Raw genomic sequence first — 25,265 nt, forward strand, 5'->3', positions numbered from 1 at the left:
GATAACTTGCTCAATTTCGCTTCTGTAACTGCTTTGGTGTAAACCAGGTTCCTCATTCCAAACCCAAAGATGTAATCAATACCTTTGTGATCGTCTGCCTATATAAGCCTGATGATGCCAGCATTTCGGGGCTGCAAGATTTGGAGCGTTATTGCCCCCTCGCAGCCCCCGGCTTTTGAATAAATGACTCCATAATTCGACTTCTTGATTGAGGCGTCCTTTGTGCGATTCGTGGTTACACTACAACAGTAAAAACCCATAAGAAGAAAGAAAAGAGTTCTTATGGTAAGAAGCATTCTTGAGCATAATTAGTCCTGCATTCTTAGCCCTAAGATTGGTCCAAGATAGTTAGCAGTCCGATGTCAGGTGGTTCAAATTGGTGAGTCCTTAAGGGGTAATAAGAGGGTTATCTGGAGGTCTGATGTATGTCTAGGCATTGCTGCAAGACTGGAAAGTTTATTTATTTACTTACTTATTTATGGGGGGGGGGCCTGGGAAGTTTAAAAGTTTAAGTTCCTAGGCTAGTTAAAACAAGAATAGAATTGTTTCCTCTTACCTCAACCTACTTGATTTTAGTAATTTAGCAGCTTGACTATAGTGACCCCATTTTATTTCTTCATTCAATTGCAAACTTTTTTAAAAAATATATTTTATTGATATTTTACAGAGAGGAAGGGAGAGGGATAGAGAGCTAGAAACATCGATCAGCTGCCTCCTGCACACCTCCCACTGCACATGCCCCTGACCGGAATCGAACCCGGGACCCTTCAGTCCACAGGCCGACGCTCTATCCACTGAGCCAAACCGGTTTCGGCGGATTGCAAACTCCTTGAAGGCAAGGACCTCCTTTGCGCTTTGCTGTAATGCTCAGAGTCTCTAAAACACTCCCTGATACATGGAGGAGGTCAATGTTTTCTGAACAAATCAATTACACGTTTTCAGGTGGCTTCCTTTAAGGATTTATATCAGCTCAAAGAATAAAAGTCCTTCAGGATCCTAACATTAAAACGACCGTTGTAGTACATAAAACCCCCGAGTACATGTGTTCTCGAATAAAGACAACCCTTTCGCAAAGCTTCTATTGCCAACACTGTTAGGGCATTCCCAACCCCGCGCACGCAGGATGCTAAGTGGGGCTCCAGGGGGAGAATATTGGTTAGAGAGGCGACTTCCCCCAACCGACACACCTCGCCATAGGCCCGAGCGACTTTTCAACATCCTTCAGCCTCTCTCCCACTTCCGGAGGCAGGCCTGGGTGTGGTCTTGCTATCTCGGCTTTGAAAGAGCCCTCAGTTGATTGGTTTTCTGATACGAAGCCACGTCTGAGAATCCAACACCTTAAGAAGCTAAACACAGCTGTTAAAGAGTTTTCTCCTCACCGGGTCTTTTCAGTCTATTTCTGGTAGGCCCCCCAGTTAAAAAAAAAAAGAAATAAAGCCCTTTTACTGCGCCCCTGAGGCACAACCACCCAAAGGAACGCGGCCCTACAGAGACCCAGGGGGTCCGCAGCCCGCAGCCCGCAGCCCGGAGGCCCGGGCGTCCGACCGCGCCAATGAGGGCTCAGCGGAGACGCGCCCACTGGTGGGGACCGCGCCGCCCGGGAGACGCTCGCTCGGCAGGAACCAGCCCTGCCTCCTGCCCTCCAGCCTTTCCCCCTCTTTCCCCGCTCCGCCTCCGCCTCCGCCTCCGCCTCCGCCTCCGCGCCCGAGCGCACAACCACCCCGCCAGAGGCAGTGCGGAGCCCTGGCTTCTGGCTCTAGAACCGAGCTGCACCGCGGCAGCGCGGACGCCAGGCGCGGGCCGCATGTCGGGAGGGGCGGCGAGGCCAGACCCAAGCCCGCGCCCGCATCCCGAGTTCCCGCCCCCTCGAGGACGTCCTGCGTGCGTGCGCGCGCTCCCCGCCCCTCCTCAGCCGCGCGACGCGAGGGCGGGGGCGCCGCGTGCGCGCGCGCTCCCGTCCGTTCGTTCGCCTGCTCGCTCTCGGCGGCCGCTCTCGCTGCGGCTGCGGCTGGGGCTGGGGGCGGCGGCGGCGCGGGCGACGGGCGGCGCGGGGCGGTCCGGCGGGTTCAAAGAGGAAAACATGGCGGAAAACAAAGGCGGCGGCGAAGCTGAGAGCGGCGGCGGGGGCAGCGGCAGCGCGCCGGTAACTGCCGGGGCCGTCGGGCCCGCGGCGCAGGAGGCGGAGCCGCCTCTCGCCGCGGTGCTGGTGGAGGAGGAGGAGGAGGAAGGCGGCAGGGCCGACGCGGAGAGCGCCGCGGCGGGGCCCGACGACGGGGGGGTGGCCGCGGCCTCCGGCTCGACCCCGGCTGCCTCAGCCCCTGCAGCCTCCGTGGGCCCTGGAGTTCCCGGGGGCGCGGCATCGACGCCGGCCCCAGCTCCTGCCGCGGCTCCCGCTCCGGGTCCTTCTTCGGGGCCGCCTCTAGGACCGCCAGCCTCGCTCCTGGACACCTGCGCCGTGTGTCAGCAGAGCCTGCAGAGCCGGCGTGAGGCGGAGCCCAAGCTGCTGCCCTGTCTCCACTCCTTCTGCCTGCGCTGCCTGCCGGAGCCCGAGCGCCAGCTCAACGTGCCCATCCCGGGAGGCAGCAACGGCGACATTCAGCAGGGTGAGCGGAGGCCCTCCTTGCCCGGGGTCTGGGCTGCCCCGGGGTCTGGGCTGCAGGGGCTTTGCGGGGCCGGGCTGGAGCTGCGCGGTCCCGAGGGTTCTAAGGTGAAAGGCACGGCCTTTGGAACAGTTTCCAGGGGAGCTGGACCCCAGAGATATGGGGAGGGTGAAGGGAGGGGGTGCCAGCCGCGGGGGACTGGGGGAGGGGACCCCACTCCTGGGGAGGTTTGCGATGTGCGGATGCGGGCTGGGCGCAGGTTCGGGAGCTGGTGGACCCGGACTGGGAGAGAAGGGGCGGGGGGTCTGGGAAAGGGCCGGTGCGAAGCGTTTGGGGAGGGAAGGCCGGGAGCCGGGAGAGGTGTTGAGGGAGTAGGTAAGAGATGAGGGCTGAGGATGAATTGTCTCAGTGGGAGAGGACTTGATCTGTTCAAGACTAGGGGAAAGGACTAGGGATTTAATAGAAGATAAAGGGCATTGGAGAGTTTGGGGTTAAGAGAAGGCGCCTGGTAGAAAGTAATTTTAAGATGACATTGGGAAGGAGAAACTGACAACGAGAATAGCTCTGAGGGGCCTGCATGGTTAGGGAAAAATGCTAAGGTTTAGGGGTGAAGGAGAAATGAGCTTTGAAGGGAATTGGGGAATTAGGGAGAGCTGGGCATGAATTTCAGCTCATTGTACATTAATGAGCCCCTAGTGTTGCCTACACTGTAGGATTGAATAAAATACTCAGTGTGGAGCTCATTCACACGGGAAACAGAAAACCTATAGCATAGAGGGGGGTACTTGCTGCAGGGTTGTGGCACAATCTAGGCTAGGCTGTCAGGGGAACTTCACGGAAAAGAGGACCCTGAGCAGCTTTCTTGAAAGGTGAGTAGCTCACAGGGCACCTTACACATCCCTTTGCTGCACTGATGTGTAACGTGATTGGTGGAAATTTGGATTCATGGACTGATTAGGTGAGGGGTCTATAATCCCTTATCTCAGGGGTGGGGAACCTTTTTTCTGCTGAGGGCCTTTTGGATATTTATAACATCATTGGAGGGCCATACAAAATTATCGACTTAACCATTAGCTTGCTATATCTGATCAAACATTTAATTAACGCACCCCTAATGCGTTGGCAGGCCCAGACCAAGTGATTTCAGGGGCATACAGCAGGAGGGCTGGGTGTTCCCCACCCCTGTCTTCTCTGAAACCCTTGGGGCCAGGTGTGTTTTAGACTTCAGAATAGTTTGGAAATTTTCTTCTTCCTGGTAAGGTCTTTAATACTCCAGGGGGGCGTTGGGTGGTTAACACATTATCAAACACATTAATATTTATGTAGTGAAACACATAAATATCACACTCATGGGATAGACAGTAAGTAGCCTTCCACTATTCAGGGTGGGTTTTGTTGCAAATTTATGAAAAATATTTAAAATTTTACAAAGTTTTTGAGTTTTGGAACTGCAGGTAAGGGATTGTGGACCTGCTCTGGGTTTGGGATTCATCCTGTAAGGTGTACCTGTACAGTGTAGACTAAAGGGGGTTCCTGAAGGACTTTTATGTCGAGGATAAAAGGATCACATTTGTGATCCAGGAAGATCACTTGGTACATGGAAGGGTAAGGGAAGGCAAGGCTGGAGGGCAGGACCAGTTAGGAGAATCTTGAAGTAATCTAGGTGACAAATTTGGAATGGGTAGTAGAGGTAGATAACAGGTATCAAAGAAATAAGCATTTTGCTATGGGGCAAAGATATGGACTTTGGGAGATATATTTGAGTTTGGATGTTTACTTTGTCACTTCCTACTTGTGACATGGACAGATTAATTTTTCTTAGCCTAAGTTTTCTCATTTGTGAAATAAGGACAGAATTACCTACCTCATAGGGCTACTGATAGAATGAAGTGTGTACAGTAACTAGTACTACTTGGTAGTTATTAATGAAATGGCAGCTAGTTTATTTTTACTAGTAGCTAACTGTGAATAGCCATGGGAATGGAGATGGGAACAGTGCTAATAGCAAATAAAAGAATTCAGACCCTGGCCTGTGTTGCTCAGTTGATTTAGTGTTGCCACATGCACCAAGAGGTCGCTGGTTCGATTCCTGGGGGCACATGCCCAGGTTTTGGGCTCAATCCCTGGCAGCCAATGTATGTTTCTCACAATGTTTCTTCTCTCAAATCTATGGAAACATATTTAAAAGAAAATAATTCAGGCACAGAGCAGGGTGTGTTTGTGTGGTGTAGGGAGGATATGATTTTAGTTTTGGATGTTTTGGGTTTGAAGTATTGAGGCATTCAGGTAAGAATGTTAAGAATAAGGGTGCCGAAACCGGTTTGGCTCAGTGGATAGAGCGTCGGCCTGCGGACTGAAGGGTCCCGGGTTCGATTCCGGTCAAGGGCGTGTACCTTGGTTGCGGGCACATCCCCAGTGGGGGGTGTGCAGGAGGCAGCTGATCGATGTTTCTCTCTCATCGATGTTTCTGGCTCTCTATCCCTCTCCCTTCCTCTCTGTAAGAAATCAATAAAATATATTTATAAAAAAAAAAAAATAAGGGTTAGACTCCTAACCGTTAGAGCGTTGGCCCAGGGACCTAAGGGTCTGGGTTTGATTCCTGGTCAAGGGCCTCCACCTGGGTTGCAGGCCTAATCCTAGCCCTGGTAGAGGTGTGTGCAGGAAGCAACCTATCGATGTGTCTCTTTCACATCAATGTTCCTCCCTCCCACCTTTTATTTATTTATTTATTTATTTATTTTTTTAAATATGTTTTTATCGACTTTTTTTTTTAAAAATATATTTTATTGATATTTTACAGAGAGGAAGGGAGAGGGATAGAGAACTAGAAACATCGATCAGCTGCCTCCTGCACACCTCCCACTGGGGATGTGCCCGCAACCAATGTACGTGCCCTTGACCGGAATCGAACCCGGGACCCTTCAGTCCGCAGGCCGACGCTCTATCCACTGAGCCAAACTGGTTTCGGCCTTTTATTTTATTTTATTTTTTTAAAACATTTTTATTGATTTCAGAGAGGAAGGGAGGGATAAAACCATCAGTGATGAGAGGGAATCATTGATTGGCTGCCTCCTGCACGCCCCACACTGGGGATGGAGCCTGAAACCTGGGCAAATGCCCTGACCGTGCCCGCAGGGCCCTGTCACTCTTCTAAAAATCAGTGGGAAAAATACCCTCAGGTGAGGATTAACAAAACCAAAGATAAGACTTTGATTGATGGAGAAGATATTAAGTGGTAATGGGTGTATAGAAGGTGGGTAACGGTTGTTTAAGTAACTGCTCATGGCCTCCTGAGTGTAGTAAGAAGTGGGATTCAGTGTTCTTGTGGGAACCTGGATTGTGTGGGAGATTTAGAAGGAGCACAGGGTGAAATTGTGTTTGACTGCTGTGGCTAAGGGACTGAAGTAATGCGTTTGGCTCTCTGATATATATGCAGGCAAGAGAATAATAGTCTCTAAATTCCCTCTTTATTTCTACATGCTTTGTTTTTGAACTGGTAGAAATAAGTAGATGGGACTAAATACTGTTAATCTTAAGGAAATGTTGCTTTCTAACCAGTATCTAAAACAAATGAAGTCTGGAAGCCACCATGTTTTTAGGTATGGAATTTAGAAAATAATTTGTTAGTATTAACTCCTGTATCTTTGCTTTTTAAAAAGCCAGCATGCTGTTCTGGAAGGAACACTGGATTTGGAGTCAGGCAACAGTTCTGCTACTTGTTTTCTGGTTCCCTCAGGTTCATAATGTTTTTGTCCTTCAGTTTATCTCTACAATGTAGCTAATAGTCCTTCACTTATGTCTCACTGAGTCAAATAATAAATATGAAAATGTTTTTATAAACTGTGAAATGCTTTGCAGATGCAAGGTATTGTTGAACAACCTATGATTCCATCTCTAGCCTGGGAAGCCATAGCTGGTAGTTTAATTCACCATTTTAAGTGTTTCTGAAACGATGACAAATACATTACCCTCCCTCCTAACTGACCTTTTTTTCTGTTCCTCTAACATACGGAAGTTATTCACACCCTTTAGCTGTTCCCTATAGATCTCTGCCTCTCCACGTATAGCTTTGGGACCAGCATCATCAGCATTATCTGTGAACTTGTTAGGAATGCAGATTTTGTGCCCACTGCAGACCGGGTCAGCAGTCTGTTTTAACAACTCCTCCAGGTGATTTCGATGCACACCAAGTTTGAGAACCAGTGTTCTTGAGTGAAGGGCTCCTCACTTCAAATGTTGCTTCCTAAGAAAGGCTTTTTCTGACTACTACTTTTTTATTTTCCTTAACATTTTTTATTTTATTGATTTGAGAGAGAGAAGGAGAGAAACATCAGTTTGTTGTTCTACTTATTTATATCCATTCATTGGTTGCTTCTTATATGTGCCCTGACTGGGGATCGAACTGGAAACCTTGGCACTTTGTGACAATGCTCTAACCAACTGAGCTACCCGGACAAGGCCTTTTTTTAATAAGTAAGAGGAAGATATAGAGCTTTTAAATAAAAATTAGAATTTTGGGAAACTTAATCTGCTGCCATGAGCTTGACAGATTCTCAATATTTAAAGGGATTTTTGCCCTCGCTGGTTTGGCTCAGTGGGTAGAGGTTAGCCCTGGTACTGAAGGGTCCTGGGTTTGATTCCAGTTGAGGGCATGTACCGCGATTGCAGGCTAGATCCCCAGCCCTGGTCGAGATGGGTGCATGAGGCAACCAGTTAATTTGTCTGTCTCACATTGATGTTTCTCTCACTCTGTCTCTCCCCCCTCCCTTCCACTCTCTCTAAAAATATCAGTGGAAAAATAGCTTCAGGTGAGGATTACCAACAAAAATAATAAAGAGTGTGAATATTATAAAAAGGCATTTTTGATGAAATTGGTAGTGATATTAGCATTCTTTTTTTCTGGGATATTGTGCAATGAAATGTCAACATTTGTAAAATTGTTGTAGTGTAACCCCCATCTTACAAAGGATGCCTCAAAAAGTCGAATTATGGAGTCATTTATTGAAAGACGGCGGCACACGAGGGAGCATAAGCGCTCCAGACCTCGCAGCCCTGAACAGCTTGCCACAGCTGGCTTATATTGGCAGAATATCACAAAGGTATCGATTACATCTTTGGGCCTGGAATGAGGAACCTGTTTTGGGAAAAGCATTCTTTACAGAAGCAAAAATTGAGCAAGTTAGTTATCTAAAGTATTTACGAATCACTGAATCAACAGAAACACATTATCTGGGACCACCTGGGCAATTTAGAATAATTGTGCTGTCCAGATTCCGGGATCAATGAGTCAACAGGAATGCACTATCTGTAGCTACTGAGGCAATTTAGGGTCTGTTCTGATTCTGGGACCACTGAGTCAACCGAAACTCAGTTATCTGTAGCCTGGGTCCCAGAAGAATGTGCTTCGATGACCAGTGAGATCACAATCAATGGGATATTCAAACCATCATAACTTTTAAATGAGTACAGAACCCAAAACAGCAAGGTTAAAATATTAAACAGCAATTTTTACCCAAGTATGGTTGCTACCATACCTCAAAATCTACATAGTGAACTAATATTTTCCACAATTGACCAATGCATGATGTTACAAAATCACACATAGAAAAAGATTCAGAGTTTAAAATAGACCAATAGGTTTTAATATAAGAGTGTAGTAAAAGTGCATCAGTGTGGTTTGAAGTTCCACCTTGAGGCAGACATTTAAGAAATAAATGCTGTACACTTTTTATATTTTTTGTATTATATAAAAGAAGAGTAAGTAGCCACATATTTGAAAAGGCCAGGGCGCTCTTCCTTTTTTAAAATTTATTTCTTTAAAATACATTTTTATTGATTTCAGAGAGGGAGAGAGAGATAGAAACATCACGATGAGAGAATCATTGATTGGCTGCCTCCTGCACAATGCCACCGGAGATTGAGCCTGCAACTGGCCATGTGCCCTGAGTGGGAATCGAACTGTGACCTCCTGGTTCATAGGTCGACCCTTTCATCCACTGAGCCACAGAGACCAGGCCTCTCTCCCTTTTTTAAAAATACGTAGCTGTAAGAGGCCAGCTGTTCTTTATTTTATTTCATTTTATTTAAAAAATATTTTTATTGACTTCAGAGAGGAAGGGAGAGAGAGAAAAACATTAATGAGAAACATCAATGATGAGAGGGAATCATTGATTGGCTGCCTCCTGCACACCCCCTATTGGGGATTGAGCCCGCCACCTGGGCATGTGCCCTTGACTGGAATTGAACCCTGGACCCTTCAGTCCGCAGGCTGACACTGTGTCCACTGAACCAGACCCACTAGGGTGGCCAGGTGTTCTTCGTATTTTTTGAATAAAGTAACTCATCACAACAGATTCAGTGCAAAAGCATATGTTGTCATCTTCTTTTAGACCAGACATTAAAGAGATATTTAAAAATATAAAAAGCGTTACTGAATATGAAATTCTAGGTTGAAAATATTTTTTCCTCAGAACTTTGAGGGTATACCTTCCAGTTTCTTAAGAAATCAGTGTTGCCAGTGCTAGTCTGATTTGGCTCCTTTGTACCATCCCAGTTGAGGTTTGTTTTTATTTACCTCTTCCTGGAACCTTTTAATTATCTCTTTATCCTTATTCTGAAGGATTACTATTTGGTGATGTGCCTCTATTTATTGTTTTACCTTTCAATAGTTTTTAATAGTTCACTGTTTTCTATTAGTACACACACACACACACACACACACACACACACACCCCTCCCCCCTGGAACCGGTGCACTTTAGATGTTGGCACTCTTGGGTTTATACTCTCTCCTACCTTTTATGTTTTCCTTCTGTTTGCTTTCTTATTCAACTGACATTCTGAAAGCTCTTGACTTTATTTTCTTTTTAAATTTATTTTATTATTTTTTAAGATTTATTTTCTAAAGTTTTACATATGTCTCCTTTTTCCCGATTTTCCCCCCTTCTCTCCCCCCCCCCCCCCCCCCCCGCCAGGGCAAGCCCTCACCGCCCCATTGTCTGTGTCCATCGGTTATGCTAGTACTGCTAGTACGCATGCATACAAGTCCTTTGGTTGATCTCTACCCCCTGCCCCCTGCCATTTGTCTCTGGATATATTTCTGTTCATCAGTTTATGTTCATTATATCCCACATATGAGTGAGATCATGTGATATTTAACTTTCTCCAACTGGCTTATTTTGCTTAGCATAATGCTCTCCATTGACTTTATTTTCTAATCTTTTTTCTTTTTATGTTGATCTCTTTGTCCCTTTTGGTTTGAGGCTTCCTCAAGGGGTGGATAACCCTTGTACTCGTCCTACTTGAGTGAGACAAGAAAACTCTGATTGGATGTTTTATGTTTGTTAATTGTTGAACTTCCCTTTATTTTTTCAATGGTTTTATTGATCTTTTAGAGAGACGGGGAGGGAGAGGGAGAACTAGAGAGAAACATTAATTGGTTGCCTCCCACACGCACCAGAACGGGGATTGAACCCGCAGCCTGGGTATGTGCCTGACCCGGATCAAACCAATGACCTTTTGGTGCATTAGATGATGTTTAACCAACAAGAGTCACACTTGCCAGAGCTGTTGGACTTCACTTTAGATCAGGGGTTGGCAAACAGGAGCCCATGGGCCAAATCTAGCTTGCTGTCTCGATTTATGTGGCTCATGTGCTAAGAATGATTTTTATATTTTTAAATGGTTGAAAAACATCAAAAAAATATTTTGTGATGTGAAAATTACATGAAATTAAAATTTCCATTCATAAATAACATTTTGGAACACAGTTATGCCCATTTCTTTATGTATTATCTATGACTGCTCTCATGCTGCAATGGCAAAATGATTAGCTGTGACAAAGACCGTGTGGCACTCATGGCTTTGCACTGCTTTTGGTGCACTACAAACCGCACTGTTGTAGTAATAACTTAATAAGCATATATGTATGGCGATAGCATGACACTTACAAAAATACTTTAATTATCAATGCATACCTATCATTTGAAACAAGACGAGAAGAGAAAAATGGATTTCACATGTCGCACTTTTAAGGCACAGAGGAATGGAGTTACTTTCTTTTTGAATTAGTTGGCAAAGTGTTTATTATACACTTTTACTATAGCTCTGCTAAAAGAGTACAACATGTAGATAACACTAGAGTAAGTACTGGTCATAATACTCCCAACTCAAGGGAAGTAGTGGACAGAGAAGTTAGAAATTTTAAAATGGAATATCTCATCACAGCAGAATTTCTTAAAGGTGAAAAAATGAAATCAAGGTAAGTTTCTGAGTGGATTATTTGTTAGCCAGGCAAGAAAAAGCTCTTCACTGATGGTGAGTTAATTAAATCCTCCCAGTTAAGTAAAATGTCTCCCACAAAGAATTTTGCAATTCTTATTATAAATTTGTATTACAAAAGTCTTTAGATTATTATTATACTAGAGGCCTGGTGCACAAAATTTGTGCACAGGTGGGTCCCTAGGCCTGGCCGGCGATCAGGGCCGGCTGGGGCCTCCCTTCCCTAGCTGCTGACTGCCGGCCAGGCCTTCCTTCGTTCCGCGCCGCCCCCTGGTGGTCAGCACACATCATAGCGAGTGATCGGTCTCCCCATCGAATTCCTGAGGGAACACTTTGCGTATTAGGCTTTTATATATATATATATATATATATATATATATATATATATATATATATATATATATATATATATATATAGACTAGTGGCCTGGTGCACGAAATTCGTGCATGGGGTGGGGGTGTCCCTCAGCCTGGCCTGTACCCTCTCCAATCTGGGACCCTGGCTTCTAACCACTCTGCCTGCCAGCCTGCTCGCCCCCAACTGCCCCCCCCCCACGGGCCTTCTCACCCCCAACTGCCCCCCTTGCTGGCCTGATCGCCCCCAACTGCACCCCACTGCCAGCCTGCTCGCCCCCAACTGTGCCCTCTGCTGGCCTGCTTGCTCTCAACTGCCCCCCCCCCCACGCTGGCCTGCTCGCCCCCTACTGCTTCCCCTTCCGCCAGCCTGCTTGGCCCCAACTGACACCCCCCTGCTGGCCTGCTCACCCCCAACTGCCCCCCCTCCCCCCCGCTGGCCTGCTTGCCTCCAGCTGGCCCCCCCTGCCAGCCTGCTCGCTCCCAACTTCCCCCACCGCCGTCCTGATCACCCCCAACTGCCCTCCCCTCCTGGCCTGATTGCCTCTAACTGCCTCTGCCTCAGCCCTGCCACTATATGGCTTTGTCTGATCAATGTTTCACTCTCATATTGATAGTTCCCTCTCTCCCTCTATCTTCCTCTCTCAAAATCAATGAAAAATCTTTAAAAAAATTAATAATCAAAATGTTCATGGAAATATGGTTTAGAAGAGAAATTAGTCATGGTTGAAATCTGCTTTTGCTCTTATGTTGGTTTGAAGGTGATGATCCCCCTTTCTCACGTGCGTATTATGATTGATTTTTCTTTTAAGGTTTTGGCTGTAATTTAGGCTGTTTTTACATTCACATAGTTTTATTCTTTCCCTGTTTTCCATACCCAGTTTATATTTTATGGCTTCAAGGTCGGTTATCTGAATAACAGATGAAGAGAAAAGTATATGGACAAATTTACTTGAATCTTATGATCTTATGACTTTATGTTCCTTATCTGTAAAATAACATCAGCTCCAAGTTAAAAATTTTTCATGTTATTGCTTATAAAAAATATCTCAGGTAATATTATCCTTTTTTTTTTTGTTAATCCTCACCAGAGGATATTTTTTCATTGATTTTTTTTTTTTTTTTTAGAGGATGGAAGTGGTAGAGGGAGGGACAGAGGGACGGAGAGAAAAAGCTAGAGAGAGAGAGAGACAGACAGACAGACAGACAGACATTGATGTGAGAGATACATCGACTGGTTGCCTCATGCGCATGCCCCACCTGGGACCAGGGAACAAACCTGCAACCCAGGCACATGCCCTTGATGGAGATTTGAACTCACTACCCTTTTGTCAGGCTAATGCTCTAACCACTGAGCAATACAGGCTAGGGCTATCTATATTATTATTATTATTACTATTATTATTATTATTATTATTATTATTATTATTTTTAAACAATCGAGGCTATTAAGGCAGAGAGGTAAAATTTTACCTAAATGTGGCTTTTTTCATATGGAGAGAGTATCAGAGCCTCAGGTGGATGCTGTTTTTGGCAACATAATACAACATTACATTTTCTTAGTATTCTACAGACATGCCATAAGTGTATGTTTTTTTATTATTTTATTTTATTTTATTGATATTTTATAGAGAGGAAGGGAGAGGGATAGAGAGCTAGAAACATCGATGAGAGAGAAACATCGATCAGCTGCCTCCTGCACATCTCCCACTGGGGATGTGCCTGCAACCAAGGTACATGCCCTTGACCGGAATCGAACCTGGGACCCTTCAGTCCGCAGGCCGACACTATCCACTGAGCCAAACTGGTTTCGGCTGTTTTTTTATTCTTGAAATATATAAATATTATTAAATTGTATTACCCATTTTTTTATCCCATTTAAAAAGTGTACTAAAAAGTTTCATTATACTTTTATTTTTGTCATGTCTCCTTTCATTTTAATACTTAAAATTTTAATTATTTAGCTGTTGTTTTTGTTTCTAGATATCTGTTCCCTTTGAAATCTATTTTTTAAAATTATTGGAAAAATATTTTTATTGTTGATAGTCCCCCCATTGTCTTCACCACCTTATTGTGTGTGTTGATGGGCTATGCATATAAGTTACTTGGGTTCTCTTCATCCCCCACCCCCACATCAAGGTATGTCAGTCTGTTCCATGCCTCCATGCTTCAGGACTTATTTTGTTGGTCGATTCATTTTGTTCATTAGATTCCACAAATGAATGAGATCATGTGATATTTGTCTTTCCCAGATTGACTTGTTTCAGTTATCATGATAGTCTTCAGGTCCATCCATGTGCCAAAGGGTAAGAGATCCCTCTTTTTTACAGCTGCATAGTATTCCATGGTATCCTACAGCTTTTTTTATCCATTCATTCATTGATGGGCTCTTAGGCTGTTTCCAAATCTTAGCTGTTGAAAATAATGCTCCGTATGAACATAGGGGTGCATATATTATTTCTGATTGGTGTTTAGGGGTTTTTAGGATATGTTCTCAGAAGTGGGATTGCTGGGTCAAATGGAAATTCCATTTTTAATTTTTTGAGGAAACTCCATACTGTTTTCCATAGTGGCTGCACTAATATGCATTCCCACCAGCAGTGAACTAGTATTCCCTTTTCTCCACATCCTCGCCAGCACTTGTTTGCTGATTTTTTGATGATAGCCATTCTGACAGATGTGAGGTAATATCTTATTGTGATTTTAATTTGCATTTCTCTGATGATTAGTGACTTTTGAGTATTTTTTAATAGGTCTCTTGGCTATTTGTATGTCCTCTTTGGAGAAATGTCTATTCAGGTCTACCCATATTGGATATGAACCCCTTATTAGATGTATCATTGGCATATATGTTCTTCCATACAGTGGGTTCCCTTTTTATTTTGATGCTGGTTTCTTTTGCTGTGAAGAAGCTTTTTAGTTTGATGTAGTCCCACTTGTTTATTTTTTTCCTGTGTTTCCCTTGCCCGAGCAGATGTATTAGCAAAAATATTGCTATGAAATATGTCTGAGATTTTACTGCCTATGTTTTTGTGTATTGGCTTTTGATGTAAAGTGTACTTGTGATTTGCATTTGAAAAATGTTTGAAATCTGTTTCTTAAATCTGAGAACTCTTTTTCTGCTCAAGTCATAAATATTGGTACTGTAGGGTACTGTCCTTGATTCTGTTCCCCCTCACCTACATATATAAAAGCCTAAGCGACTGAACAATGGAATGACGAAACGACTGTTCGGCCAGTCGCTACAATGTGCACTGACCACCAGGGGGCAGACACTCAACACAGGAGCTGCCCCATGGTGGTCAGTGTGCTCCCACAGGCTGGCTGGCCCAGATTGGCCCCGATCGGGACTGGGCGAGATGGCCCTGATTGGCCGCGATCACTGGCCAGGCCAAGGGACCCCACTGGGCCTCTAGTTAACTATAACTGTGCTTCAGATTGAACTACTTATAATGCTGTGGTTCTCTCTGGAACTATGCTAAACACTATCTAAAACTTATTACATTCTGGCTAAGATTACTTTTCCCTTATTTTGAGTAATTGTGTAATTGTCCATGAATTACCAACACCATCATCATACAGTCATGAAGTCTTTTGGTTTTGCCTCTGATTTATCCTCTTTATATCTATCAATGACTGCCTTAGTTTAGTCTCTTATTTTGTGACTAATGAACCAGCCTTTTAACTAGAAAGATAGTTTAGCATAGGATTTAAGAGGAAGGGTATATTCAGACATCATGGTTTCAGATCTTGGCCCTTTTCTCAACTCCTGTTTACATTGCCATATGATCTTGAGACTGTTATTGAGCTCTGAACCTTAATTTCCTCACCTTTGAAATGGTGATAGTAATTGAACTTACTTTAAGAGCTGTTTGAGGACTCAATGAACTAATACATATAAATTTCTCAATAAGTACTGATGGGTCTTACAGTAAAACTTTGTATTAATGCAGATTTAAATATAATTTGATCATGATTATCTCCTCATTCTCAAATAGGCAGGTTAAAATTCTTACTGGAGTGAGGGCAGAAGTGCTCGGTAGAGCAAGCTTGGGTTGGGAAACATCAGAGAAGAGATGTGGGTGGCAGAGGTCCCAATGGTCTTCTGAGCCAATTTTTATGAATCGAGTGGGAAAAATGGCACCAACCAATAAGAGATTCCTGGAATTCCTTAGAACAACAGCTTCAGCCTGGTATCAAACTACAGTCTTAGTTTGTGTTAGTCTTAGTTTGGCTGGCTAAGAAAGCATATACAATCATTTTACTTTCCAACAACTGGACTCTATTTTATGCAGTTGAATTTTGGAGCCTCACTTATTTTGTTAAGGCAGAGTTTTACCTTATTTTTTATATTAATTAATTGATTATTTTTAATCCTCACCCAAGGACATGCTTAGAGAGAGGAAGTGAGAGAGAAAAACATCAGTGTGATTGGTTGCCTTCCATGTGTCCCAACCGGGGATTGAACCCACAACCCAGGTTGTACCCTGACCGGGAATCAAACTGGCAAACTTCCAGTGTATAGTTGTTGCTCAACCACTGAGCAACACCAGCTGGGTCAGGCTACCTTATTTTTAATTAACCTTTTATCTCAATTTCCTCTTCATATTGTAGTTAGAATGTTTTTTTTTTTTTTCAAGCTGAAGTTGAATTAGAATAGATTATTGTAGTTTGATATTTTAATTTTATGTATTTTCCACTTCCCAAATTAATATATATATTTACTTTTAGCTCATGCATATTATTGATGCCTTTGTTAATTATTTTTGAAATTTTGCTTCTAAATATTTTTTCACATTCTTAAATACTAGTGGCCTGGTGCACGAATTTGTGCACATTGAAAGGAAATTAATTAGAAGTATTTTAATATCGCTGTTTACCCTTTCTCTATAACAGAAGTATCAGGTCGGTCACTTAGCCTTTTACACGCTCCAGCAAGAGCTTTATATATATCGTACATGTACAAGTCAATGTTTACTTTTAAATCGACAGTGCGTGTCATATGTACTGGTCGGACGGATGTACCATTGGTCACTTAACCTTTTATATATATACTAGAGGCCTGGTGCACGAAATTTGTGCATGGGGCAGCGGGGGGTCCCCTCAGCCCAGCTTGCACCCTCTCCAATCTGGGATCCCTCTCACAATCCGGGACTGCTGGCTCCTAACTGCTCACCTGCCTGCCGGCCTGGTTGCTCCTAACTGCCCCCTCGCCACCGGCCTGGTTGCCCCCTACTGCCCCCCTGCTGGCCTGGTCACCCCTCACTGCCCCCCCCTGCCGGCCTGGTTGCCACCAACGTCCCCCCCCTGCTGGCCTGGTTGCCCCAAACTGCCACCTCTGCTGTCCTGGTTGCCCCCAACTGCCCCCCTGCCGGCCTGGTCACCCCCAACTGCCCCCCTTGCCGGCCTGGTCGCCCCACGCAGCCTGCTGTTCATTTGTTTGGTTGTCCCTCACTAAACCCCTGCTGGCCTTGTCGCCCCACGCAGCCTGCTGTTCAGTCATTACTGTGATGGAGTCCTGGACAGTTTGCATATTCCTCTGTTATTAGTATAGATAGATTAGGTTGAACTGTATAAAACTGCTGTATTTGCAGGTCAGAACTGGTCTACTTATTGGCAGATTTATGTGGTTCAACTTTTTTTTTTTTTTTTAATATATTTTATTGATTTTTTACAGAGAGGAAGAGAAAGGGATAGAGAGTTAGAAACATCGATGAGAGGGAAACATCGATCAGCCGCCTCCTGCACACCTCCTACTAGGGATGTGCCCGCAACCAACGTACATGCCCCTGACCGGAATCGAACCTGGGACCCTTCAGTCCACAGGCTGATGCTCTATCCACTGAGCCAAACCGGTTTCGGCTATGTGGTTCAACTTAATGCTTCATTAGTTATTACAACAATGAATAGTTCTGTTATATGTCTGAAAAGTTAATTTCCTTTTACACTTGAGTAATAGTTTTTTCAGGATATAGATTGCTAGGTTGGCTGTTATTTTTGCTAAAAGCTTTGAAGAGATTCCCTGCTATCTTTTGGCATTGCTTTTTTACTGATGAAGTAGTTCTGTTGTTAGTCTTGGTTGTCTTTTAGTATTAGCAGTTATGAAGAGTTTTTGCTCCATCTTTGGTTTGTTAGGTGTGGATTTATTTTTAATTATCCTGCTCAGGAATTGGGTTGCAATTTGAGAACTCATTTATTCAGTTTTTAAATTCTTGGTCATTATCTCTTTATAAAGCATCTCTGCCTCCTTTCCTTCATGAACTTCTAGAACTTCTGATTGACACGTGCTGGACTTTCTCTGCATGGTGTAAAGAGTAAAATTTATATACTAGTCTTGGAACCCTCTCTTGAAAGTAAGGATTGTGTCATTTATGCTATATCCTCAAATTTATGGCTGATATGTAGTAATCAGTTTGTTGTGTTGACTGTGGTGCTATATTTTAGTTGTTAACTTTAACATCTGTATGTTACCTCAGCAGGTTTATCTATTTTTATAGATGCTAGAGTGATAGCAGGTTAAGGGACAGGTGATCTTTCTTCCCACACTAACATGAATTCAAGTAGTTCTGAACTAAGTCAGAATTTATAAGATGGTAGATTGTATATTTCAGTTGCTGCTGTAACAAAATTGCCATAAACTTGGTGCCTTAATACAACACATTTTATTTTCTTTCTGGTCTGGAGGCTAAAAGTTTGAATTCAGTTTTACTGAGTGTCTTGCAGAGTCTGTGTCAGCAGCTCTGGCTCTTTCTGGTGGCTCTGAGGAAAGAGTCTTTTTCTTTGTGTTTTTAGGCCACTGTTGAAGTTACCTGTATTTCGTGACTTGTGGCTCCATCTCGAAAGCTTCCATTATCAGTTGCGTTTTCCTTTTTTGTAATCTAATCTTCCTCTGCCTCCCTCTTATAAGATCACTTATGATGGCATTTAGGGCCAGTCAAATAATCCAGGACAGCATTTCCATCTCAAGAGCCTTTATTTAATCACAGCTGCAAAGTCCCTTTGCTGTATAAGTGACACTGACAGGTTTTCCAAGGAGTAGGACCTGGATATCTTTTGAAAAACACATATTGTAATAAAGATGCACCTTTAAACTTTTTTGCATATTAATTATTGTTTTTCTCTTCCTAAATAGGATATCATTTTTTTCCAGTGGAATAATTCAGTGGATTATTTTACTCAGCTCTTAATGCTCATTCTTTGGTCTTGTCAGTGACATATTGAATGAGTAGTTTTCATATGGCAACATGCACAGTTTTCCTTATTTTTTTCTGAAAAGTATTTCTTAATGTTGTCGTTTTGTATTGTAGTTGGTGTGATACGGTGCCCAGTATGCCGCCAAGAATGCAGACAGATAGACCTTGTGGATAATTATTTTGTGAAAGATACATCTGAAGCTCCTAGCAGTTCTGATGAGAAATCAGAACAGGTATGCTTCTCAATTTTTCTTTATATTTCTATCTCGATATCAAAACGTAAATTACTAGAAAAGCATGTTTGGGTTGTTACATAAATTAGGCAAGTTCTGCTATAGTTACATCTTTCAAATTGAAAATAAAGGATATCTTTATTCTACACCCTCTCAGATCTGGCTCAATGAGACAAAAGATCATTACTGAAAAATTGAAATCTTTTATAGATTTTGTGTTCTGAGACTTTTCAGATATTTATCCACTGACTGTTTGATCTGGAAGGCGAGGATCTCATTAAAGATAAACGGATAATAAAATAATTTTATTCTGGGTACATAAATTAGTATATTTGGAAGCAAGTTAGACAGTTTTCACCTTTTTATTTTGTGGATCTATATTTTGTAAATCTAATGTAGCTTAGTATTTATTTCCTCTTTTAGGTATGTACTAGTTGTGAAGACAATGCAAGTGCAGTTGGCTTTTGTGTAGAATGTGGAGAGTGGCTATGTAAGACATGTATTGAAGCACATCAAAGAGTAAAATTCACTAAAGATCACTTGATCAGGAAGAAAGAAGATGTCTCAGGTAAGAGAGAAGCAATTTTATTGATTACTATTAATCTCCCTCTTTTTGCCCCTATAGCATTTCTGCATATTCTTTATAAGCTTTGGATACCAGTATCGATAAGAATTTAGAAAGTTAGACAAAAATTTTGTTTAGTTTAAAAATATATGTTTTATTTTGCTACAGAGTCTGTTGGAGCATCTGGTCAGCGCCCTGTTTTCTGCCCTGTACACAAACAAGAGCAGTTGAAACTTTTCTGTGAAACATGTGATAGACTGACATGTAGAGACTGTCAGCTATTGGAACACAAAGAACATAGGTACAGAAGTCATAATTGCTTATCAAGAAATATTATAAAAAGTTCTTTAAAAATTCTTATTTACTTTTCCTAAAGCAAATATGTATTCCATAATTTTGTTTGTTAGCATTTTAATTCTCAATTTTATATATTTCTTAAATCATTATTTTTGATAAGTTAATAGTTTTCACATTCATACCTAATAGTTTTATGATTTGTTAAAAATGCATTATAGGGTTTGGGTTTGTAAGAATGGAATTGTATTTGTTTGTTTGCTCTGCCTTGGTTGAGATATACTTTTTTTCAAATACTGTGTTATTTAGGCTATAAGCTGTCATCTAAAAAGGTAATATTCCCCTGGGTATGGATAAATGGTACCCATTTTAACATTAAAGCATAAATAAACTGATTTCATCTTGGATATTAATATTTGTAAGCATCTAAGTCAGTGGTTCTCAACCTTTCTAATGCCGCAACCCTTTAATACAGTTCCTCATGTTGTGGTGACCCCCAACCATAAAATTATTTTCACGACCTACAGGTTGAGAACCGCTAGCAGAGTCTTTCTCGTCATCATCTGTATGAAGTTAGGAAACAGTCCACAAGATCACCCTCACTTCTGACGCCAACTGCAGAGTTCAAAAAAACCCCAGTATAGGAGACAACAACATGCAGTTCAGCTCATTGATATGATTTGCTGTTACCTTCTTCAGTTAGAGTGGTGGCCTTCCAAACAGAATGTGCCTTCACCTTGGAACTGTCATCCCTAAATGAAGCAGTTCTCTGTTGGTTAATAGCTGTTTATTGAGCACCACCTGTGGGATCATAGGATTCAGCAGCTCCTCAGATGGTTCCAAAATCATACTTAAGGGAAAAGAGGCCAGGCACCTGCTCATAAAAGCCATAAATACGTCTTTGCATCCTCCTTGTTGCATGTTTCTGCACAAACAATTTCTGTGTATGCAGAACTCTTTTAGGCACTACCTTCCTTATTAAGTGCTCCTTCATCATCCAAGACATTATGGGAATTTCAGGTTTCAGGGTTATTTTATGTTCTTAAGTCATAGAGTCAGTCTCAAGTAATGCCTAATGGTCAGCCATAATTTTCTCTTACATGGCGTCTATTTTACCACAGCATCCAGGAATTTTCTTGACCAAAATCCCATTGGTTGCTGCTGCGTAGCACTCACTCATAGGCTTTATTTATTTATTTATTTATTTTTAATGGCATCTACTACTGCCTGCTGACCCTCCATGCCATGGCCATCAATGTCTCCTCTCTTCAACCTCTGAAGCCTCATCTGGATGAGGGGCCTTCCAGCAGATCAGTACCCATCTCACTGTGTCAAGCTGGGAGTGCTGGGTCCCCTGCATCAAACATATTGTGAGGCTCTTCTCCTTCCCCTCCTCCATCTGCCTCTGTCATGCTCTTGCCCAAATTCCTTTTGGGTACAGCTACCTAAGGGGCTTCTGATTTGAAGCATTCCCTAGACCAGCCTTGGGCAAACTATGGCCCGCGGGCCGGATCTGGCTTTTCTATCCGGTTCTCTTGCTCTCCCCTCCGCTCCTTTACTTTGAATTTATATTAGTTCACACAAACACTCCATCCATGCTTTTGTTCCGGCCCTCCGGTCCAGTTTAAGAACCCATTGTGGCCCTCGAGTCAAAAAGTTTGCCCACCCCTGCCCTAGACTATGTCCATAAACTCCTGCAGACCCATCTAGATGGATCCACCATGCCAGGACTCTCCAATTCCAAACCAAGAAGGGGAAGCAGAAACATGTGGCATGGCTTCTTCCACACACCCTTCTTCTCCTCTTTCCATGTCCTCCAGAGCCTGAATGAAGAGTTGGACTTTGCTTCCTTAACAGGAGAATTTAAGCCCTCCCCCTCCCCCTCTCCCTCTCCTCCTCCTCCTCCTCCTCCTTGCAGGTATCTCTCTTATTTTTATTTATTTTTTAAAATTAAATTTTTATTGTTCAAAGTATTACATGTCCCCCCTTTTCCGCCATTGACCCCTCTAGCCCACCCCCATCCCCATAAACTCCAGTCCGCACAATCTCTGCTGCTGATACTTCCAAAATCGTTCCGAGTGTGGATCATAGGGCCCCAAACACATCTGGAGATAGACCACTTTTTGCAATTCAGACATGGCCTGCCCCCATTCAAATATGAATGACCTTTGAGGTGGTTGTATCGATTAGTACTAGTAATATTACCAGGTGTGGTAATGTTCAAAATTCAAATATGCCAACCAAATATATGTTGGGCTTCTTGTTTAGTTCTAAAGGTGGTTGGCAAAAACTATATTTCTTTACCTGTGGAATGTCAAGGTTATTCTGCCTAGGTTATTCCTAAGAATTTCACCAGTTTGGGCGGGTACTTGGACCTTTGCTGGATTTATAACAGTCTTTGTTGGTCGTGTGTGTCTCCATTGCATTTAAGTCAGTCCTACCTTCATCCTTAGTTTCTGATATTATCATGATATCAGTACAGTATTATGCTCAGATCCTGCAAAAAGTCTAAATCCCTTCTAACCAAATTATACCAGTAAACTGGTGAATTGCAATAACCCTGTGGCAGTATAGTGAATGTAAATTGGGATCCTCGTGCAGGAAGGAAAATTGCTGTTGGCATATTTTTGAGATTGAGGCAGAGAAGAAAACATTTTCGGGACCAATCACTGAGTACCGTGTTCCTTTAGCCTGCTGATGTATTTTTGTGCTGTTGAAACCATATCAGGGACTGCTGATGCTATGGTGGCACTACTTTATTAAAGCTTTAATAGTCTGTTAGTCTTGATGAGCCATCCACTTCTTCACAGGCTGCACAAGGTTATTGTAACAGAGAATTCATTGGTGCCGGCACTTTAGCTTTTAATTTGTTATTAAAGTGGTAATCTCTTTTTGTCCACCAGGTGTATCCTATATTGTCTCAAGTTAACAACTTCTGTTGGCTCAGACATTTCTTTATGGTCTTGTAAGTTCTTAAAAAGGAAAGCAGCTTTAGAATTCTATGACATTTTGTACCTTAAAATGTTACATGGTTTCTAGTTAAACCATGGGGTTATCCCTCCTTACTCTAATAATTCTCCTCCCAGTAAATGAATAAAGAAAAGTATAGACTTATAAATATCAAGAAATCACCAATGGAGATTTCAGTTAGTTTTTAAAAAACAAGAATATTGAATATCTAGTGATTCTGATATTTGACCTAGTTGAGTTGAATGAACTACAACCCAAGGGTAAAGGAGATAGAAAGGAAGCCACTCTAGAGGTAATAGGTATCACAAAAGTTGGGCTTATTCTTTGAATAAATAAAATCAAAGGCTCTCAACTTGGGGATATTAGGTCTAAATGGAGGGTGGGGATGAGGAATTTGGCCAAATTGTAAAGATTAAGATTAAATCTGCACACTAAACTGGGACTTTCACTTCCCCCAACTTGCTTCCAGATGACCAGTAGTGACACTTTTCTATTTCACTATTTCTCTCTATTCCCCTTTCTGGAAATAGAGGCCTTTTAACTCTCTGGAGAAAGTGAATGATCAAAAGAAGCCTCTAAATGTTGACATTTGGGGTTCATTTCTAATTAAAAAGATTGCCTTACAGTGAAGTTCACGAGTTCATAAGTTCTGCTATCTCTCACGCATGATTCTAAACAGTTTTTTATTATTTTTAACTGGAGGCTCGGTGCACGAAATTTGTGCACGGCGGGGGGGGGGGGGCTGTCCCTCAGCCCAGTCTGCACCCTCTCCAATCTGGGACCCCTCGAGGGATGTCCGACTGCCAGTTTAGGCCCGATCCCACTGGACTGCTGGCTCCCAACTGCTCGCCTGCCTGTCTTCCTGATTGCCCCTAACCGCTTCTGCCTGCCAGCCTGATCAGCCCCTAACAACTCCCCTGCCAGCCTGATTGATGCCTAACTGCTCCCCTGCCAGCCTGTTTGCCCCTAACTGCCTTCCCCAGCAGGCCTGGTCACCCCTAACGGCCCTCCCCTGCAGGCCTGGTCACCCCTAACTGCCCTCCCATGTAGGCCTGGTACCCCCCAACTGCTTTCCCCTGCAGGCCTGGGTCCCCCCCAAGTGCTCTTCCCTGCAGACCTAGTCACCCCCAACTTCCCTCTGCTGGCCGGGTCACCCCTAACTGCCCTCCCCAGCAGGCTTGATCGCCCCCAACTGCCCTCCCTTGCAGGCCTGGTCCCTCCCAACTGCCCTCCCCTGCTGGCCTGATTGCCCACAACTGCCCTCCCTTGCAGGCCTGATTTCTCCCAACTGCCCTCCCCTGCTGGCCATCTTGTGGTGGCCATCTTGTGTCCACATGGGGGCAGGATCTTTGACCACATGGGCAGCCATCTTGTGTGTTGGAGTGATGGTCAATCTGCATATTACTCTTTTATTAGATAGGATAGAGGCCTGGTGCATGGGTGGGGGCCAGCTGGTTTGCCCTGAAGGGTGTCCCGGATCAGGGTGGGGTTCCCTTGGGGTGTGAGGCGACGTGGGCGAGGGGCCTGTGGTGGTTTGCAGGCCGGCCACGCCCCCGGCAACCCAAGCAGAGGCCCTGGGATCTGGGATTTATTTATCTTCTACAATTGAAACTTTGTAGCCTGGAGTGGAGCCAGCCATTTCTATTGGGATTTATGTATCTTCTATAATTGAAACTTGGTAGCCTTAAGCGGAGGCCAAAGCACGCCGGGCTGCAGAAGCTTGGCTTCCTCCATTGCCACAGACAACCCTAGCCTCCTGCTCTCTCCAGCTTCGTGGCTGCCGCCATTTCTGTTGGGCTTTATTTATCTTCTATAATTGAAACTTTGTAGCCTGGAGTGGAGGCCTGGGCCGGCAAGGGCAGGCGGAAAGCTTGGCTTCCTCCATTGCCAGGGAAACCCAAGCCTCCCTCCTGCTCTCTGTGGCTGCAGCCATCTTGGTTGGGTTCATTTGCATATCCCCTCCTGATTGGCTGGTGGTCGTGGCTTGTGGGTGTAGTGGAGTGGTGGTTAATTTGCATATTACTCTTTTATTAGATAGGATTATTTTGAAAATTAAATCCTCTCCCAAGGAGTGAGGATATTTTTCCTATTGATTTTTAGAGAGAGTGGAAGGGAGGGGAGAGAGGGGCGGGGGGAGAGAAGAGGGTGATGGAAAGGAGAGAGAGAAACATAGATGTGAGAGAGACACACCTACTGGTTGCCTCCCACACACTCCCCAAACGGGGGTAGAGGTTGAACCTGCAACCCATGTCCATGCCCTTGACCAGGAATTGAACCTGAGGCCCCCTGGTGCGCAGGCCAGCGTCTAATCACTGAACACAAGGCCAGGGCTCTAAGCAGTTTTTAAGTATATTTAAATAATGGATGGAAGGATCATCTCTCATTTGAAGAGAGCTAATGTCTTATGCCATACATTTTGAGATACGTTGAGAATTCTCAACTCCTGTCTTGTCTAGCATCAAATATAGAGACTGGAAAAGCTAAGTATTCTCTTTCTCAGCATTCCTGGCATTAGGGTAGCTCTGATCCACAGTTTATGGCCATAAAACATAAGTGGAATTCTGCTTTGTGGGTGATTTTCAGAAAGCTTTTGCCTTCCTGATGAAAGGGATAAATGTTGCAGGTATCAGCCTTTTTTAGCCTTTCCCTTCTTGAATTTGGTTGTGATGCCTGGAACTGGGACACCATTATATGCTTGTCTCTCTATAAAGCCAATTTCTCCACTAACACACTTAGATTCCATCTCATGTTATCTAGCCAAGGACATTGCTTCAGCA

At 43.6% G+C, this 25,265-nt stretch overlaps 1 protein-coding gene across 3 annotated transcripts in view; it reads left to right on the plus strand.

Annotated features, from left to right (window-relative positions):
• The first annotated feature begins 2,056 nt into the window (after window positions 1-2,056).
• TRIM33 (tripartite motif containing 33) overlaps window positions 2,057-25,265 on the plus strand; it is a 63,864-nt gene continuing 40,655 nt past the window's right edge. For all 3 annotated transcript variants that reach the window (XM_080649491.1, XM_080649492.1, XM_080649493.1), the window contains exons 1-4: window positions 2,057-2,603; window positions 18,541-18,659; window positions 19,083-19,227; window positions 19,393-19,525. In XM_080649491.1, coding sequence (XP_080505617.1) covers window positions 2,081-2,603; window positions 18,541-18,659; window positions 19,083-19,227; window positions 19,393-19,525 — 920 coding nt within the window. In that variant the 5' untranslated portion in view covers window positions 2,057-2,080. The remainder of the gene's footprint in view (window positions 2,604-18,540; window positions 18,660-19,082; window positions 19,228-19,392; window positions 19,526-25,265) is intronic.

This window comes from Plecotus auritus, assembly GCF_963455305.1.
Source record: "Plecotus auritus genome assembly, chromosome: 12".
In the NCBI taxonomy this organism is placed as follows: domain Eukaryota; kingdom Metazoa; phylum Chordata; class Mammalia; order Chiroptera; family Vespertilionidae; genus Plecotus; species Plecotus auritus.